Source organism: Amblyraja radiata, chromosome 29 (assembly GCF_010909765.2).
Source record: "Amblyraja radiata isolate CabotCenter1 chromosome 29, sAmbRad1.1.pri, whole genome shotgun sequence".
Classification (NCBI taxonomy): domain Eukaryota; kingdom Metazoa; phylum Chordata; class Chondrichthyes; order Rajiformes; family Rajidae; genus Amblyraja; species Amblyraja radiata.
Genome location: NC_045984.1, coordinates 17,369,625 through 17,390,324, shown reverse-complemented (window position 1 = coordinate 17,390,324; position 20,700 = coordinate 17,369,625). Strand labels below are relative to the sequence as shown.

The window sequence follows — 20,700 nt, the reverse complement described above, 5'->3', positions numbered from 1 at the left end:
CAGCCTGGACTCACCTCGACAAAGTAGAAACAGGGAAGCAAAGTCATGCTGTCTTTGGAGAGCTTCCTCTTCTGCCTTTCCTTCATAGAGATCATGCTGATGATTACGGTCAGTCCCACGGGAGCAGGAAGAAATCACATATCCCACTGCAGGAAGAGAAGAGGAGTTGCTTTAATACCATTCCAACTTTTCACCATTGATAATGCAGCTGCTCTGTGTAGAGTGCTGGGCATTCTGGAAAATGTTACTGAAAGGCAAACACCGTTGTTGCTGGAAGTCTACGACAAAAGCAGAAAATATGTGAAACAGCATCTGCGAAGAGGGAAACAGGTCGAACCTTTCAGATCAGTCACCTTCATTAACATAGCGCCGATGAAATGTTAACCGTTTCTCTCTCCACTAACACACAAGAGACTGTTTTTTGCACAAGATTTCAGTATCTGAAAAGTGTCAGATGAACTCAGCGGGTCAGGAAGCATCTACAGAATGAATGGGCAGACGACTTAGTCGGGCCACTTCTTCAGACCCCGAGTTCCTCCAGCACTTTATTTTCTTGTTCTCTCTTCACAGAAGCTGCTTCTGCTGCTGACTATTTCCAGCAGGTTTTGTGGACTCTGTTGTAACTGTGCTAATCATTTGCACCATTGGTGACTCCTGCCGCAGAAGTAATCAAAGGCAGGAAGTAGCTACAAAACATGTTTCACCAAGAGAAGAATAAAATCATCACTTATCTCAGTGGAGAAACAAACCACTAACTCCGACATAGGGTTTCAGAACATTACAATAACTTGCATTTATATAACACCTTCAGCATAGAGATATACGGCATGGAAAGAGGCTGTTTGGCCCAACTAGTCCATGCCAGCCCAGTTGGTTTTCAGGGTGAGTCGCATTTTTCTGTAACTGACCTTAAAAGCCTTCTTATCCATATAACTGTCCAAATGTTTTTTGAAAATCCTAATTGTATCCACTTCTATAACTTCCTCTTGCAGCTCATTCCAGATACAGACTACTCTCTCAGTGAAAAGGTAGATCCTGAGTTCTCTCTTAATTTTACGCCCTCTAGTTTTAGAATCCTCTACCCAAGGAAAAAGGTGGCGAGGTGTCACTTTGTCTGTGCTCCCCATGATGTTGTTTACTTCAATGAAGTCACTCCTCGGTCTCATATGCTCCAAAGAAAAAGTCCCAGCCCTGCAACTCAAGCCCACCAATCCTGGTAAAAAGACCCAAGGTAATTCACAGAAAAACAACATTTGACACAAAGCCACTCAAGCTACTGGTTCAGGTTTAGGAAGGGAATTCCTGAGCCGAGCGTCTTTGAAGCTGAAGTGCGACCAAGGTTGTTGGGACAAGGGAAATGGGGTTGACAGAGAAGATACTGTCAGAATCTCAGAGGGGGTGGGTTGGAGGAGGAGGTTAGAGCCAGAGAGAGGAGAAGCCTTGGAAAGTATCAAAGGCAGGAATTTCTGACGAAATTGCTCAACCAGGAGTCAAGGATGGGGCTAGACACAAAAAGCTGGAGAAATGCAACAGGTCAGACAGCAATTCTGGAGAAAAGGAATAGGTGATGTTTTGGGTTGAAACCCTTCACTGTTGGGCAATTAAGACAATGCAATTTTTGGCACAGAGTCAATAGGTTTATGACTGGGCTGAAGCTTGCAAGAAGCACATACAGGAGCTCAGCGGGAGATGAGTACAGAGAAAACCCTTAGTGCACAGATTTTATATAACATTTTTATAAACTTCATGGCATCATAAAGAATACACTACTGAACTACTTTTCCAAGTGTAACAATTTACCTTGAAATAGGAATAGATAGGGTAAATGCACAAAGTCTTTTACCCAGATTAAGGGAAGCAAGAACCATAGGGCATAGGTTTAATGTGAGGGGGGAAAGATTTTAAAAGAACCTGAGGGGCAACTTTGTTTACACACACGGTGGTAGGTATGTGGGTCGAGCTGCCAGATGGGTTAGTTAAGGCAGGTACTGTCAAATTGTTTAAGGCATGTTCAGTACACATATAGGATAGGTTTAGAGGGATATTGGCCAAACGCAGGTAGGTGGGACCAATCTGAAGAAGGGTCTTGACCAGAAATGTTACCTATTCTTTTTCTTCAGAGATGCTGCCTGACTGGCTGAGTTACTCCAGCATTTTATGTTTATGTTAGGTGGGACTAGTGTTGAAGGGGCAAGTTATTCAGCGTGGGCAAGTTGGGCTGAAGGGTCTGTTTCCAAGGTGTACGACTCTATGACTCTAAATACAATGACTCGGACTGGATACCAGCACCTTCTCAGAACAGGCCACGTTACACATCCCCACCATTTGAGAAGGCAACGGTTTTATGTCTCGTTCAAAGGGACAGGACTGAACATCAAGCCTCTAGCTCAGAAGCAATAATGCTGCAGCCAAACCAAGGCTGAGACAGAGTGAGCAGATAGGCATGAAACTGCAATGTGCCCCGTCTACATTAACAATTCAACAGCGAGCCAGTCTGTTTCATCACCATGTTGGGTGATCCGCTCTGCCTGTTCCTGCTTTAGTCTCCTCTACTCGCAACTCCTACACTTCATGTGAAGTCAACAGCCCTGCGCTCTGCTACGCTCCGCACTGCACCCCCCATTTCAATTTGCTTTGTTTTCAACAGGGGAAGCAATCTTTTATCTGAGGAGATGTAAGATATACGTCGTGACTGCCGGCACTGGATCACAGGGATGAAAACCAACTCTCCAAAGCTCTGCCGTTTTTATTAAAACTGATCTGTCTGCTGATCGCATCAGGCACTGTATTTGTTCAGCTCCAGGGTTGGTTGCTCCTTTAATTAATGAAGCTGCATATTTTCTGCAAAGGAAGCACTACATCAGACCAATATTCCAAGTTATTGTTTCTGGTCAGAATTCAATTTTAGTAATACAAAAAGTCATTGAAATTCACGATGATGTTAACAGCCCAAGCGAATGGGCTTTACAAAATGAAAGGCATACCACCTATATACTACTCCCATCTCCAAGGTCCATTCTCAAGTTGATAGCATTACCCAACTGATCTAGGACTGAGATCTGATGAGATTCAAGTCCATGCTGATACTGACATGCATTGACTCGCCATTGTAACAGAAGAGTGTGCACGTTTCTCAAGAGGAGTCCCAGCCTGAAACGCCACCTATCTGTGTCCTCCAGAGATGTTACATGACCTACTGAGTTACTTTAGCACTTTATGGGGTTTTTTTCCCCCAGAAGAGTGTGACAGATACTTCAGTAGGACATATCTAGACTAGTCATCTGAAGAAATGTGCCTCTTTGTGGAGGTGCGCGGCACTAATGGGATGGGAAATTGGTTCCACAGTGGCAGCTTGAGAAGTTACATTTTGTTTCGGAGACAAGTCTTGGAACGAAAGGCTGGACCTAGGAAAGGTGACCAGCAGTCAGGTGGAATTGCCTGAAGATTCACAGGTCATTGATATTTCAGGAACCCACCCACCTTAGCGAACTGACCAACAGAGTCAAACCCAGTTCCATTAATCCATCACACCATCGACTCAGCAATTAGCTCTCCTGGTTTCAGACCAAACCCTGCCCCTCCACTTCATGGATATCAGGCCGAAGATTTCTTTCATTGCCCGCTGTATTTGGAGTATTCTGGTCACCGCACAGCAGCAGGTATGGATTTTTTAGAAATACTGCGTGGAAATAGGCCCATCAGCCCACATAGTCCGAGCCATACATGCGCTAGTTCTATCCTACACACTAGGGACAATTTCTAGAGACCAATTAACCTACTAAACTGCAAGTCTTTGGAATGTAGGAGGCAACTGGATGTTTGGGCAGGTACTTGGAGAGGAAAGGAGCAGAGGAACACAGGCCTAATGCAGGCAAGTAGGATTAGTGAGGGTAGGCATCAACATGGACATGGTCGAGGGATACCATGAGGGTCCGATTCCGTCTGTCCCTTCTGCTTCAACCAACACACTCCTGTAAACTCCATGTTAGTGCCACTGGCCTCTTGCCCACCTCCCATCTCCTGCCCCACTATTGATAACCGTGCCTTCCACTCCCTTGATCTCAACACCCGCAATGTCCACACGTCACCTCTATTGTGTGGACGTTGCTCCTTGACATATATCTCTTTCATTCTCATCCTATTGCACAAGAACTTTGTTAATAGGAGTAGGAGGCCATTCAGCATTCGTGCCTGCCCCACTATTCAGTAAGATTAGAACTGATCTTTCTTACCTTAGTATGACTTTCCCGAACTAGTTCCCTGACTCTCGGTCTGAAGAAGGATCTCAACCCGAAATGTCACCTATTCCTTTATCCAGAGTTGTCCCGCTGAGTCACTCCAGCTTTTTGTGTCTATCTCAGGTTTAAACCAGCATCTGCAGATCCATCCTATACTAACTCCATGTCCTTTGATATTTAAAACTAATCGAGATCTTGTGCTGAACATTGGAGAATTGTTCTTGTCTTGAACATCTGAAGAATTCCAAAGAATCATTACCCTCTTCCCACCCCCAAAGGGGAAGAAACTTATTTTCCACACAACTCTTTTTTTGAGACTGTGATCCCTGGTTACAAATACCCAAGACATGAGAAACATTATTACAGAGTCTACGTGGTCAGGCCAGGTCATTGCATGTGTGCCAATTAGATCACAAGGGCCATTTTGCTATGGAAAAGGTGATGTAAACATCCATACTGATAATTTTATCTGACTCCATTTCTACGACAACATGGATGATTCTACACTACAGGGCATCTCCGGGTCATATGCACAGCCCATACATACACACAAGCATCTGGAAAAACGTTGGGATAGATTTACTAGCTGCATCAGAGCTGCAGGCTTCTTCCACCCTGCGAGAACTTAGTTCACAGCTGTATTTCCGACTTACGGTTTTGGGACAGCACGGTGGTACAGCGGTAGAGTTGCTGTCCTACAGCGCCAGACACCCAGGCTCTTATCTTACCACGCGCGCTGTCGGTATGGATTTGTAGATTCTTCCTGTGACTGCATGGATTTTCTTTGGGTGCTCCGGATTCCTCCCACACTCCAAAGACGTACAGGTTTATAGGCTTCGGTAAAGATTGTAAATTGTCCCTATTGCGTAGGATAATGTTAGTGTAAGGGGTGATCGCAGGACGGTGCTGACTCGGTGGCCTGGTGGGCCAAAGGGCCTGTTTCCTCACTCTGTCACAAAATTAAAACTAAACAAACAGTTCCTAGGAAGGCAACCCTGCCATAACCCATGCAGGACCAGCAAAGGCAATATAGCAATAGCCAGTCAGTGTCTGGAACAAATACCAAACTTTGCAACAATACTTGGACTCCAAACCAAAGCTTTAAAACAAGAAACTCTCCCCGTCAAACACTCTTCTCTCTACCAGCACTGCAGCAAGTGATCTGTGCAAAGAGAACCAAACATGTCAAAAAATGGAACAATAAGTTAGTTATCAGCATGACATTTAGGCTAGATTTCAAAATCCTCTTAATTTAGCCAGGATTGAATTTGTACCTTATTTTCATGAAATATATTATTTATTTCCTCAATAATATTTGCTCATCCTGTTCACATTGCCTTCAGAGTGCTGGAAGCTAACAATATTCCTGTCAACAGCCAAATGAAGATGTTCCAAGGCCTTCTCAGTGCCCCCAAGAGAATTCAGCCTCAACATCTGCTTTCCCATAGGACGTTGCTATTTACCATTTCAATCAACAGTCACAGAGAGTTTACCACTCAAGCATTATTTCCCCAAGTCTTTCGGCAGAGGAAGGTTCTATAAAATGTGTTCTTGGATATTAGCTCCAATTCGTACTGGCTTCGATCATGCCACTGTGTCTACTGAGGACTTACAATGCAAGAATCAGATGTTTGGGCTTGCTTTGTGCCATAGCCTTAGTGCAGGGTGAATAATAAAAGGGGCACTGCTGAAAAATGACTAGGCTAACGCCAGAAATAAAGGCCGGCCGATGTTTTTACCCCACTCCAGTTACTCAGGCTTTGATAAAGTAGAGAGGAAGTGGTGTATTCTAACAATATTGTTGGTCACAAAAGCAAGAGCTTCTCCTGCCTCCAAGGTGAATATAAAAGATCCCACATACCACTGAGAAAATCCCAGTATCTTGGCCAATATGTTCCTATGGCCAACACTGCTAAACAAGATGGAGATGTTTCCTTGGTTGAAGGCACAAACCATGCTGTGGTGCAACATCTGCAAACTGTTTCTGCTGTAGAAATTCACTTTCAATAACTCCCTCAGATCCTTGTACCAAGAGTCAGTATCAGACAAACTTGGACAGTGAGATACAAGAGTTGGGACAACTTCCCGAAGCTCAGTTAAAGTGCGTCTTGAGGAGGATTTTAAAAAGGAGCAGAGCTAGGGAAGCTGGGATTTTGGGAGGCTTCACCACACATCATGGCCCAGGCAGCTGAAGGCAACGCTACAAATGGACAGGTGAAGGGGTGAGGCATTGAAGTGCTTGTGCCCTCTCCTGGCGCAGGCTGCTCTACACTGCCCTCATGAACATTGCTGCAGAGGCTCAATGTAAACTCATTACCCTCCACCACACAACCAGCAAACAGGCATGATCCATCATAGAGTGATACAGTGTGGAAATAGGCCCTTGGGCCCAACTTGCCCACACCGGCCACTTATCCCGGATACACTAGTGCCACTTGCCCGCGTTTGGTCCATATCCCTCCAAACCTGTCCTATCCATGTACCTGTCTAACTGTTTCTTAAATGTTGGGATAGTCCCTGCCTCAACTGACTGTGGAAGCAAGTTTGGGATCAACGACTAATGATCTTACTACCCCCTCTCACTATAGGTGGCAAACCTTCACACACAAATAGAGGAAGCAGGTCAGCCAGTGAGGCTGTTCGACTTGTAGCCGCTTGCATCATTTGGTCACGGACCCTTGACAGCCATGGCCTGAGGGCTTTTCCAATTGTAGCAGCAACTCAGCAGAACAAATAACATCTACAGCACTGAGCTAATTGGCTTCTCCAGAACGCTGAGCTAATGAAGGAATGTTTTGCGCCCTGCGTTCTGCCTCATTACTCCATGCACATCAAGTGCACAAGAGAATGTCTTTACATGCAGCATAACACTGCATGCAACAGCAAGGCAGAAATAACTCAGCAGCCTCCAGAAATTACAGTGATTCAAAGTTGCTGTGTGTAATATTAACCAAGCACATGGACAGGCTGAGGTTGAGCGTTACAGAGTAAGGCAGTGGCAATCGATTGCTTGGTGTACATTTATAATATCTTGCTTTCACTGCACTGAAAATGCTTTCTATTTATAACAAATCAAACCATCCATGTGTTCCCAGAGGTTAATGACAAGGAACTTCTACGACCCACTCCTGTCCATTCCGGTCCCAATCTCAACCCCAGCTTACTTCCAACTCAGTTCTCCCCGTAGCCAATGCCTACCAGTGGACTTCCACTCCCACCGAAGATAGGCGCAAAATGCTGGAGTAACTCAACCGGACTGGCAGCATCTCTGGAGAAAAGGAATGGGTGACGTTTCTTGTCGCTACCCTTCTTCAGGCCGAGAGACAGGGGAGAGGGAGACAGAGATATGGAAGGGTAAGGTGTGAAAATGAGAGATCAAAGGGGACAAAGACCAGTGAAAATCATCGTTAGCCGAGGGGAAGGTGACCACGAGGCATACTATCAGTAACATTTAATCAAGAGGACAGTGAAACTTGTCGGAAAACTAGGATGGGGGAGGGGTGGAGAAAGAAGGAAAACAAGAGTTAGAGAAATCATTATTGCTTGAAGTTAGAGAAGTCAATATTGCTTGAAGTTAGAGAAGTTAATATTGCTTGAAGTCCCCCCCCCCCTTACTCTGACCCCACCGTTGTCGATTTCTCAGGATTACCACTGCAAGGTAGGATGGTGAATAGAAGATAATGAACAAGCCAGTGTTTGTGCAATCAAGTGACCAATTTAAAATCACAGTCCAAGATATTGGCAAGGCAACGTGGAGACAAGATCAGCTATGAACACAAGGAACCATGCAGCTTGGAAATAACCCCTTCTCCCTGCTTAACTGGTGTTTTCCCATTTTAACGCACCAGTGCCTCTTCCTTGCTGAATCAGTTTCCAAGTGACATGAGTGTTTAATTGGCCCATGTACTAGGGGCGGAACATTTAATTTCTTATTTCCTGCAGATTTGCAGGCACAGTAACGCCATAGCAACAACAAATAAATATATGATAAATAAGAGTACAATAAATTATCAGTTTTGTGAGATAATGAGACCTATGGATGAACAAAACATTCCAGTTCTCACACCCCCAGTCACATAAAAAAAATCAGGAAATACATTCCCTAAAAACTCATACTTAATAAGTTGCAAAAGCTAAAAGACCAGAGATAGTATCAGGCAGGAGCTGGAAAGGGAAGGCAGGTCAGGGAAGGTAGGTGAGAAGACACACTGGCATCTTTCTTCAACAGAATGAATGTACCCTCATAATCCAAGCCAGTTTAATTTCAGCAATTTATGCACAGCAAGCTTCTACAAGCAGTATTATGCAGATTGGAAGAGCTGGTTTTTAGTTTGAAGCTGGATCTCATGACCCAAGTGGGTGGTGGAGACTCTCACAATATTTACAAAGTATCCACGGGGGTCATGAATCACCAAGGAATAAAAGGTTATGGATATAGAGCTGGTGAGTGGGATTGGCAGTAGTTGGAGCAGAGGGCATGCCCAGTCCAATGTGACCTCCTGCTCTGCGTTTTGCAACCCCTGCATTCATTTTTCCGTATTATTTTGCCTTTGTTCCCACTCTCTACTTCCTTTACCCACTGACAAGACATCCTTGTTTGCAGCTTGTGTCCAAGGTCACCCCCATTTTACCCTATCCAAGACAGTCTCCCCATCCCTGTAGGTTAACCAGTTTCCCTCATCTCCTTCCCAGTTCTGACAAAGGGTATTTGACCTGAAACATTAACTTGCTTTACTTCCCACAGATGCAGTCTGACCTGCTGAGTTTTTCCCAACATTCTTTGTTTTTCCACACAAAAGGATACAATAACTCAGCAGGTCAGGCTGCAACTGTGGAGAACATGGATAGGTGACGTTTCAGTCTGAGGAAGGGTCTTGACCCAAAAGGATACCTGTCCATGGTCTCCAGAGACACTGCCTTGCTTGCTGAGTTACTCCAGCACATCCAACACATAAGCAAATCCAACACAAATCGATTGGCCTCAGCCTGAGCGCAGTGCGAACAGATAGATACATCTCGGTGGTATCAATATGGCATCTGCTTGGACAAGATAACTGCTCTTTTTGGAAGAAAAAGAGAGTGCAGCAGGAGAAAGGAAATCAGGCAATTCCTGGCAACCTTCATGCTCTGAGCCACCCTGAAGTGTTTTACATCCAATGAGGCGCTCTTTGTTCTGTGCCATGCTGTGGAAAAGCTGCAAGCAGTTCATGCACAGCAAGATCCCACAAGCAGCAGTAATCAGCACCATTAAGCTGGATAAGGAGAAGATGCTCGGCTGGGCACAGAGAACTCCCCTGCTCTGACCTGTGATCTAAATGGTAGCGCTCATAAGGAGATTTCAAAACATCGCACAAGGGAATGTAACACGCATCCTTTTACATGAAGAAAGCCACAGACAATGCTGATCATACAAAATAAAGCAGCCAGCCAATGCTAAATAACCCATGTGAGGTCCTTCAGAGCACCGAACAGCAGAAGACTCCTTTATAAGTGATGGTGGGGCCACAACCAGTCCATTAACATGTCGACATCGCAGTATTTCTCAACTAATAAACTGGACTCTATTAATTGTCACTTTCCCTACAGACCCGAGTTGTCCACTGCCTTCCCCAACAACAACCCTGAAGTGTTTAGATCCAATGAATGTGACCTTCATGCTCTCCCTCTCCATTCTTCCACATTCTGGTTTCCGCTTCCTTCAGCCAGACCATCCCATCCCCACCACATCATCCTTGCAGATGGTGTTCACAACATTGTAATTAAACCACACATCGCCAACTGCTCCCTGCCACGCGACTGTGGGAAGGAAACAGGGGAACACAATTTAAAATGAGCCACAGACTATAAAATGGGCAGCAGCACTCAGATCCTTCTCCTCCCGACAGACTCACTTGGATTGAGTTCAGTGCCAATAGTGTTGGAGAGAGCCCACAATTACCCAACAATGATAACAATCAATGCAAAACCCACTCTGACAATCTTCAAAGTTGCTGAAGCAGCTTTTGGCAATTGAAAGCAATTTTCTGTATCAACTCATTGGCAGTTGGGCGGAGTCCAAATGAAGTGATCTCAGTCCCAAGCAGAGGCCGAGCAGATGCTGCCACCTGTCAGCGATACACAACTCCCTCTCAGTGTTCATACTTTACCCCACGCTCAATAAATGCAAGCAGCTTTCAATTATTCAACACCAGGCGCGTTGGACTCAAGGTCCTTGGCATTCTTCTGAGCAGTTTTTCTATGTTCGAAACACCACTAGTAATCTTCATAGAGTCATACAGTTATAGAGTGATACAGTGTGGAAACAGGCCCTTCAGTCCAACTCGCCCACACCAGCCAACATGTTGCAGCTATGCTAGTCCCACCTGCCAGCCTTTTGTCCATATCCCTCCAAACCTGTCCTATCCATGTGCCTGTCTAACTGCTTCTTAAATGTTAGGATAGTCCCTGCCTCAACTTCCTCCTCTGGCAGCTTGTTCCATAATCCCACCATCCTTTGTGTGAAATCTTTGTCCTGCTCATCTTTAGAAAAGGATCTTAAAACCAAATAAAAACCACAAAACTCATGGCCACAGTTCCGAGAATTCCCTTCTCAGGTATCCGCACTCTGCGAATGACTCGATTGTAATCATGTATTGTCTTTCCGCTGACTGGTTAACAAAAGCTTTTTACTGCACCTCGGTTGTTACACTTGACAATAAACTCAACTCAACTGATAGTGCTGGTGGGCTCTCTTGTGTTTCAGGAGCTAGGAGCCAAACATTTATGTCAGGAACTCCTCTCCTCACAGCTCTGACCTCAAGGAGTGGCCGCAAGAGGGTAACTCTCCAACAAAACAAGGGAATGAGCAACTGGGAGCATTGATATGGAATGAGCTAGTGCCCGAATGAGGGGGATGGGGTGGCAGTGGCCTCCCAGAGGCAGAGGAACAAGCCCAGGGTTCTAAACACTGAGGACGCAGGAGGAAGCTTCCTGTGCAGGGGATACACGTGGCAGGAGGTAACTGGTCTGAGTCCAAGGGCAGGGGAGTCCTCGGAATGCCTGCACATTGGGATCCCCACACTGCAGCCAAATCCCCCCACCAGGGGCGAGCGATAAAATCACAGTGATCACAGATTCCCCACGTCGGGGGTTGACATCCTGACCTCGGTATCACAGCACTGCGCAGCAAAGTGTCACAAGCTGCATCACATGCTGCGGCTCCAGAGGCCGAGTGCCCGAGAGCAGGGGTCAGTCACCCTGAGCTTGGCACTGAGGGCATTGCTGGCTTTGTGTGACCCTGTGCGAGGTTTTCAGAGGGCATGTGAGTGCGTGCGTAACCGTGTTGCAGGGGGCAGTCTGCACCAACATCACTCCTGTGGGAAGTGTTGGTTAGAGGGTAGATCCTTGTGAACCCTGGGTGGGTGCAGGGGTTGTTGCCACTCATTCTGTCAGTTTCCTACCCCCAGCTTTTCATCCTTCTGTGATCCAACGAACGCTTCTATTTCTGCAGAATTTCATCGAACATCTCTGGCCACAGTTCTGAGAGAGAACCTAGTGAAACCACCGTGGGGTGAGTGACTGGGACACTACTCTCTGTACAGAGCTTGTATGCTTTCCCTGTGATCTGCGTGGGTTTTCTCCGGGTGCTTTGGTTTCCACTCACACTCCAAAGACCTACAGGTTTGTTGGTTAATTGGCTTCGGTAAAATTGTAAATTGTCCCTAGTGTGTAGGATAGGATTAGTGTACGTGGATCGCTGGTCGGCGTGGACCCGGTGGGCCTGTTTCCGCAATGTATCTCCAAACTAAACTATCTCCTGCTAGCTTACATCGCCTCTTCTCGTTCTCTCCACCACAATGTAACATGAAACGGGTGATCGATGGTCAGTATGGACTCGGTGGGGCGATGGGCATGTTTCCATGCTGTACCTTTAAAACTGAAATTCGCATTGTTCACATCAAATTTCACCTGCCACTTATCCACCCGTGAACTCCATAATCATCCTCCTCTCTGTCACAAGCTTTGTGATTGCTGCAAATTCTGAACTGTGTCCTATCCACATCATTAATTTACATTGAAAAAAATATTAACCCTAATACCAACCCCTGGAGAATTCTGCTCTATCCAGTACAAACAGCAACCTTTTACCACCACTTCTATTTCCTGTAACTTAGCCATCGTTCTAACCTTAACTAACTTACTTATTATGGCACAGAATGTTCTGAAAGCCTTTTATTCCATGGCCTTCCATCTTATCAAAGGTCTGTTGGAAATCTATAGCAACCCGATTAACCAAATTATCCTTATCAGTCCTCTCCATTACTTCAATAAGTCTAATCAGTTTACCTATCAACAGTTTATTTGTGATTAATTTTAATCTGTAGGAGATTCAATTCATAACTCGTAACAAGATCAGAACTATTCCATTGCATAAATACTCCAGCTTCAAACTACAATCACTGACTTGGATCCACTATCATTCAATATAAACTATATCTGACACTCATAATTGCACTGTAATCTTGTATTATTTTCTGTTCATTCACACACCAGAATGTATCGACCTTGAAAAGGTGGTGGTGAGCCTCATTCATTCTTGAACCCAGCAGGCTTTCTGGTGAAGGTTAAACCCAGTGTTGTTGGGGAGGAAGTTCCCGGATGGAGTGACTGCATTTTTGGATTTGTCTTTGAACCTGTAGGTCTTCACAACAGATTGTGAAGGATCCTACAGAGCTATTGAGCAAGTTTCTAATTGCTGTACTGGCCACACCACTTTCATAGAACCCAGTTACCTTAGTCGCCCTTGCTCTCCCTCTCCATCCATCCCCTCCCACTTCCCAGTTCTCCGACCAGTCTTACTTTCTTCGACTACATTTTATCTCTGTACCACCCACTCCCCTGACATTAGTCTATAGAAGGGTCTCGACCCAAAACGTCACCCATTCCTTCTCTCCAGAGATGCTGCCTGTCCCACTGAGTTACTCCAGCATTTTGTGTCTATCTACCTTAGTCAATAGTCCATTGAGCTTTGTGGGACTTTTCTGTGGATATACAGTGTATTGATTGATCCATTTCCTACAACGCAGCATTGACATCACACCAGAAGTACTTCATTGCCTGCAGAGTTCTTAGGGACACCCAATAGTCATGAAATGTTCAGTATTATAGCGTTCTTTATGTTGGCTTGGATCCCGGTGTCGTTTACTTTTCCCCCCCCATTCGTTTTGGCTTTTATTTGAGAATATTTCCTTGGTGCAATCTTCAAATGGATGTGCCAATGTGGTTTGGTGGCCATTTGTTATCACGGCCTCAATAGTCGAGATTAGTGATCGGCAATTTCCTTCAGTCCCTGCAAAAAAAATTCTCTCCTCCACAACAAACTGGAGAATCTCACTGACTCACAAGCAAAAAGGTTCACTGTGACAATAAAGCATTCATTCATTCACTCACTCACTCACTCAATGTGAGGCAGCAGGTTATGGAGACTGAATTTAGGAGGAGCAACCTCTCCATCCTCAAGGTCACCTGAAGGACTACAAAGAAGTACATCCACTACATCCTCTCATAAAACAAGATATTTCAGCCCTGGTTTAGGCTGTAATCTGGTGTTACAAGTATATTGCCTAACCTAAACCTACTTGGAGACGGCTAGATAAACCAGCTCTCGAGAGGGATAACTTGGCAGCAAATTAACACTTAGGTTGACTGAGATTCTTTTAAAAGGGGATTAAAAGAAACATATTTTATATCTCCTAACTTCAGTATACCCAGAGCAACTTACAATCAATTAATACTTTCTGAAGTATGATGATAGTTGTATTGTAGGAAATGTATCTGGAATCTTGCAACAAACTCCCACAAAAGCAAAGTGATTTTGGCCACAGCATCATCACAGGCACATAGACTCAAACCATGCTCAGAAACATAAATTATACATAACACAACGCAAGTTCAGCAAGGCAGTAAAATGAAAAGGACTGTGCATAAATTAAAGACATTAGTGCAAAATACATTAATAAAACCAGTCTATGGAAATGCATGAAGTGGTCTGTAGTGTTCTGCTGCAGAGGTAGGGTTATGGTTGGCCAGGTTGATTCAAGAACCTGATACTTGTAGGAAAGTAGTTGTTCACACTGCAGGCAAGCTCTCTCATCAAATAAAACCATCTTTCATCCATGGAGTTTGCTGTTCAACAAACAGCCAGCGTCTCGAGTCAGCTTGTGTGCAAAGCGAATCCCCCTCCATTCTATTTCAGCTTTAATCTCTTCACACGGTGCCACATCAAGCCAGCGGGAGTCCATTTTGCATACATTTGCCAGTTTAGTGGCAGTTCTGTGCTGTGGATCTATGCTCAAGAGACCAGAGCTGCCAAACGTCATTTTGTACGGCAAACACAAAAGTATCAATTGTCTTGGTGAGATTTGATCTCGGATTTTAGAAGACACAAGAAACCAGTACTCACTCCTTTACTTCTAGGTGGAGTTTAACCCATGACAGACTACAGACAATAGCGAACTAACACGTATGCCCAAGCATGAGAAGTGTGCGGAGAATCTTCACGGAATCACAGATCCCGCAACCTGACTTTCTCAGCCTTGAAAACACTGCAATTTTGGTAATATTGGGGTCTGGATAAACAAAAGGATATTCTTACAAATTGCTCTCCTAATGCTAAAATGATATTCCTGCAGCCCCTTTAACAACCGCGGGACACAACGGCCGCACTGCAAAGGAGCAGGTTTGAAAAACAGTCAGAATCACAGTTGTCAATTTGTTCGCCCAAAGTCCCGCAACAAAACTCTGCCCAAATCACATGTTTTGCTTGAAGTTGGGAGAGGATTAAATATTTCCGAAGAATGCCGTGTCATGAGTACCCGCTTGTGGGATGAGACAGAGTCTTAATGCACAGCTCATCCAGAAGTCATCACAGCCAATGATGCCGCACCTTCGGTCTACACTCTCGGCTCAGGGCCCCAAGAATGAAAGTTTTGTTTTATTTCAAAATAGACTTTATTCAAGTAATAAATATATACAATACAGGAACCGTGTAAAAAAAATACATCTGACATTTTCAGAGGCTATACAAGCATTCGATACCGTTAACGCAAATTACACAAATTTATCCACCTCCGTTACCACTCATGTGGCCCACTGGCGTGGAACCCCTTCCCTTATTTTTGAGGGGCGTCTCTACCACACCATGCCCCCTCCATGTCCAGCAGTGGAAGGACCTTAGAATGAAAGTTGAACCCTCAGTGAAGTGACTCATGGGCAAGTGTGCTAACACAAAGCAACAGGATAGGAGAGATTTGTATGCAGTCCTGGTTGCTCCACTACAGGAAGGATGTTGTTAAGTTGGAAAGGGTTCAGAAAAATCCATAAGGTGTATTAGTTTAGTTTACTATATTGTCATGTGTACTGAGGTATAGTGAAAAGATTGTTGCATGCTGAGCAGTCAGCGGAATGACTACATGATTACAATCAAGCTATCCACAGTGTGCTGCTGTTGGAGTAGAGGTTTAAAAGAGTGTAGCGATTGCAATGAGTGATTGTAGATCCACTTCCAGGACCAGCACACACAGAGTCTCCTGGCTTGGGTGACATTTTTGGCTGTTAACAGGACTTGAGTTAGAAGATGAGGCTGAATCGGCTGGGACTCTTTACCCTGGAGCTCAGTGCTGATGGGTAACCTTATGGACTTATACAAAATCAAGTGAGGGGGGAAGACACAATTTAAATAAGACCCAAGGGATATTTTCTTCATGCAGAGGGTGTTGCGTATATGGAACTAGCTGCCAGAAGAGGCTGTAAAGGCAGGTACAATGGTGACATTTAGATAGGTGTGTGGATAGGAAAGGTTTAAAGGGATATGGGTCAAATGGAGGCAATTGTAATGCCCATTTATTAAACCTGGTTGCCATGGACAAGTTAGGCTGAAGAGCCTATTTCCATGCTGTATGACTATATAACACGGACCAAAACCACCAGACTCAACCACAATCATAATGATCACCGTACACCCATTACCTTTACCTTAAGGGGATACAGACTGACCAAGCCACATGCAACTGGCACCCCAGGCAATGTGCACTTCACATTGCTTCAGATTCGCAAGAAATAAAAGGATTTACATTTCATGGTCAGGGTCATGTTTCTGCGACCTACAAAGCTGAGCACAAGTAGAAAGATCTCCAAATCACAGTGAAAGATGGAAAAGGAAAATGTAGGCACAAGGAACAGTAGATCTTGCATAGAATATAGAGTGCTGGAGTAACTCAGCGAGTCATCAGGCAGCATTTCTGGAGGACATGGATAGTCAATGTTTGATTGTGACCATTCTACAGACCTAGTCTGAAGATGTAGAATAATATGACACATTTCCATTGGATGCCCCAAATATTTCACAGCAACACAGTGAAATATAAGTTACACAAAAATGCTGGAGAAACTCAGCGGAATATAAAGCATGTAAGCACATATAACACTGCAATGAGGTAACCCACCCTCTTCCCCTTTATGGCAGGTGTACAGACACACTTTTGGCACTCCAAGTCAGCTTACTTTATCCACCGTCTACCTCAAACACTTTGATGTTCTAGAGGCCCAGTATGATAGCAAACTCATCTTTGTACTGGAGTGTCTTGGGTTCAAGTCCCACTCCATACAATTAAGCAGACTACTCCAGGCCAATGTGCTAATGTTACGATATGGGTAGCACAGCAAGAGCCTATAAACAACAATAAAGTAACAGCTGAACTGCATGACCTTCTCTTTCTATTATGTTAACCGAGGGGTGAACAACTGGGAACCCCCTCCCCCACCTATATTTTAATTATAGCACAACAACCACAAAGCAAATGGAATTTCAGTTATTCATCTCAAATGATGGTGCCTCTGATGCTGCTGCATTCCCTCAGCCCTGCAAGGGAACGTCAGCATTCAGTTATGCTCAGTTTGCTGGGGTGGCAGTCAGTCCTGAACCAGAATGCCCATTGCAGAGGGCACCGTTCTTCAGACTGGAGCAGAGTGCCATCATCTGATCAAGTGGATAGAGAAGGTGTCAGGAGACTATATGAAGGGGGCAGGTCTCCTGTTCAGCATGCAGAAACCAGAACAAGAGAGAAAGTGCATAACCAACCATTGGTTGTGATATGCTCACACCTGAAGAGAATCCAATAGAGACACAGTGAATGGCAGGTGCTGGAATCTTGAGCAAAGCACAAAGTACTGGAGTAACCCAGCAGGTCTGACAGCACTGTGTCTCCAATGTACTTTATGGTTTTAACTGCTATAATCTGAAGACACCAGCACATTCCAACCGTATTATTTTTTCCTGACAAACACCATGTGGACAATAAGTGTCAACCGTGGAGAATTTACATTCTCCTTCATTTTGCTTGAAGAATCTACAGCTGGCTTTCAAACACTCACACTGACTGCTCTAGTCTGGGTATGTGAAGTGCTGGACAGTGCAGGGAGGGCGAGAAAGACTGGGGCCAGCTGTCATGCAGAAGTGGGGCCAGAAGCAAAAAGGTGGTGTTGTTCCATCAGTAAATAAAAGCAATGATCCAGGTACAAACCGAACTCAGGTGTAATTGCTATTATTGCTGCTTCAGTTCAGTTGCACTGTATTAAAAGTCTAAAGTTGGGGCATTTCTCGACTGAAGTTATTTAAATAACAGAAAATGTCAGATATTGTCATATAGAATAGTTTCTTTATTGTCATTGTAACATGAACCATGTACAACGAAATTGAAAAATGTCAGCCAGTCAGTGCACCATTCAAACATTTCTAAAAGCTAACGATACATACAAGGTAAAATATTAAAAAAAGATAAACTAAAATAAATATCATGAAAATAGCACGCATAAACACCCAGCCCTACATCCTTCTGTGGATTTCACAGTGTACCACAGTCCCTTAGTATGTATCGCCCCTGCGTTCCTTGGCAGCTACATTTAGTGCCTTTATAGCAGTGGGGTAAAAACTGTTTTTAAGTCTTTGTCCTTGTAGATCTGTACCATCTGCCTGACGGCAACAGTTCAACAGGGAGTGTCCGGGGTGGGAAATGTCCTTTATAACATATAACAACAACAAAAAGCAATCAACTGAAGCAAAGATAAAAAGCAAAAAGAAAAGCCACAACATACGCAAACACTTGCAGGTAGACACAAAATGTAACTCAGCGGATCAAGCAGTACCTTCCTACACAAACACTTGCAGGCAATGATTTGGCAACACACACACACACGGTTGTCACTTGTAAGCGACTGAAGGAGATGCCTCGTTGCTTTTTTCTCGCCTCGCCCCTGGCGAGGAGACTGTCGGTATCCCAGGGGCGCTTGGCCCCAAGACCACAGTCCTTCAGGCAATTAACACACGGGGACGCAATGCTCCCTCCGAATCGCATTGGCAACAGACATATCTAATCAAGTTCGACAAGACATGACACGAATCAGGAACGGCGGCAGATTGGGAATGTTGGGATTCGTGCAAGCGAGCCTGCGCTGAAAAGCTTCCCCATTATAATGTCAGCAGAATCTCACTTCTGCCTTGCGTTAATTACCCGTAAACAAAGAATGGAGAAGGCTTCTCTTTATAACACAACGGCCTCAATACAAAGAAACTTCATTCAGCCTCCCCGTCTCACTCCTGCCCTGTGTGAGTGGACATGTCCCAAGATTGGTATTGCAAGGAGCCGCTTACCTTTTTTTGGACGAGGAGGCGCAGAGGCGGGGAGGGTCGCTTTTCTGCAGTGTGCCTCTTCCCCTCTGCTCTGCAGACAGATGTTGGGAAGAAAATCCAACAGGGGGAGAAAAAAAAAAGGGGGTATGCTCAGTCCAGAGGCTGCCCGGCGACCCACCTGGGAGCTGGGGGCTAGAGCTCGCCGGCTTAACACCAATGCCCCTCGCACGCCCTGCTCACTGAGCCAGAGGGTGGCTCGCCGGCCGCTGGGCGAGTTAGCGGAGGGAAATCTCCGGGCTGGGGAGCGCCGTGCAGCCGAACAAAGGGAAGGGGGAAGGCGACAGCAGCAGCAGCTTCCATCACATCCAGCGGGAGGTGGTGAGGGAGAGCACATCGGCCGGGTGCGCTGTCAGCACACGTGAGACACCTGCATGCAAACCACGGCTTCAACCCACAGCCCCGCGTCTCAGCACCGGCCCTCGGGGGCAGTCTCTACACATTGTGGCTCACTCCACGTCGAGCCATGCAGAGATGAGATCACTTTAACCGTTTCGTTGCCGCAGGGGGTTGAGGCTGTCCCCCCCCCCTTTTCCAAACGCTCCCTGCCACAACCTTTCCATTAAATATATATACAGTCTGCATACAGATGCCCGATTCTATGTAACTATTGTCGTGTGTGCTTCAGATGTTATGTATTTACCTGTAAATATAGAAACATAGAAAATAGATGCAGAAGTAGGCCATTCGGCCCTTCGAGCCAGCACCGCCATTCTATATGATCATGGTTGATCATCCAGAATCAGTACCCCGTTCCTGCTTTTTCCCCATATCCCTTGATTCCGTTAGCCCTAAGAGCTATATCTAACAAAATACATTACACTTAACACATAAATGCATAATACATATACATAACACTTAACATAACGCTGATATGTGTGTGGGTGAATGCAGTGAGCATGTATAGAAAGGTGCATTTTGCAGCACCAACATAATCTCAGAATACCCTTACAGCAATGCTACATGGATGTGCAGTTACCGTTGTAATGTAAGTAATGGCATCATGTATGTGGACATACATGCACATTGGATCTCAAACGCACTTACACCAACACCTATGCATTGATACATTGACAAATATATTTACATGTCCGGGCACAATGTCAAAAAAAAATCTGTGAAATGACTTTGCTCCCCTGTGCTAATTGTTGGTGGAGTCCAGGCGTGGACTTTCCATTTCTGCTGCAATGTGCAAAATGTGCCCACTTCAGCTAGGCAGCGCGTTAGTTTTGTGCGGGAAGGAGCTACAGATGCAGGTTTATACCGAAGATAGACACAAAATATTAGAGCAACTCAGCGGGTCAGGCAGCATGTCTGGAGAAAATAAATAGGTCGAAATCCTTCCTCAGATTGAGAGTCGGGAGAGAGGGAAACTAGAGGTGTGAAAATCTACAGAACGGGTTCGAAAGGTACAGACTTACTCTGATTTGTTCGGTGCGTTTTCTCTCCCCCGACTCTGTTACTCCAGCATTTTGTGTCTTCCTACCACGTTAGTTTTATTGAGGTGAAGGTACATTCAATTTCTACAGGGCAAACTGATTGACGTACACGCCTGAACGTAAAATCTCTCCCGAATCAGTGCAATCAAATAGCAGAATCGATAGTAATCAATTGGTGACTGGAGCACCACATTCTCAGGTCTCACAATGGAATTGTTGGGGAATGAACTCCTCCTCACCTGGCAGATTCAACACCTCAGCTCCTGGCTAGTCTTTAATTAGCTTCATTTGCTTTGCGTAC

The 20,700-nt window shown here is 45.0% G+C and overlaps 1 protein-coding gene across 2 annotated transcripts in view; it reads right to left on the bottom strand.

Annotated features, from left to right (window-relative positions):
• The window catches only part of plppr3 (phospholipid phosphatase related 3), a 56,849-nt gene extending 36,446 nt beyond the window's left edge, over positions 1 to 20,403 (bottom strand). Inside the window, exons 1-2 of one of the 2 annotated variants that reach the window (XM_033046708.1) lie at positions 20,382 to 20,403; positions 15 to 146 (exon numbers count right to left, since the gene is read on the bottom strand). In XM_033046708.1, coding sequence (XP_032902599.1) covers positions 15 to 95 — 81 coding nt within the window. In that variant the 5' untranslated portion in view covers positions 96 to 146; positions 20,382 to 20,403. Of the gene's footprint in view, positions 1 to 14; positions 147 to 18,924; positions 19,439 to 20,381 lie in introns of those variants that run through there. The other variant, XM_033046707.1, reaches the window with a different exon arrangement.
• Between the last annotated feature and the right edge of the window lie 297 nt (positions 20,404 to 20,700).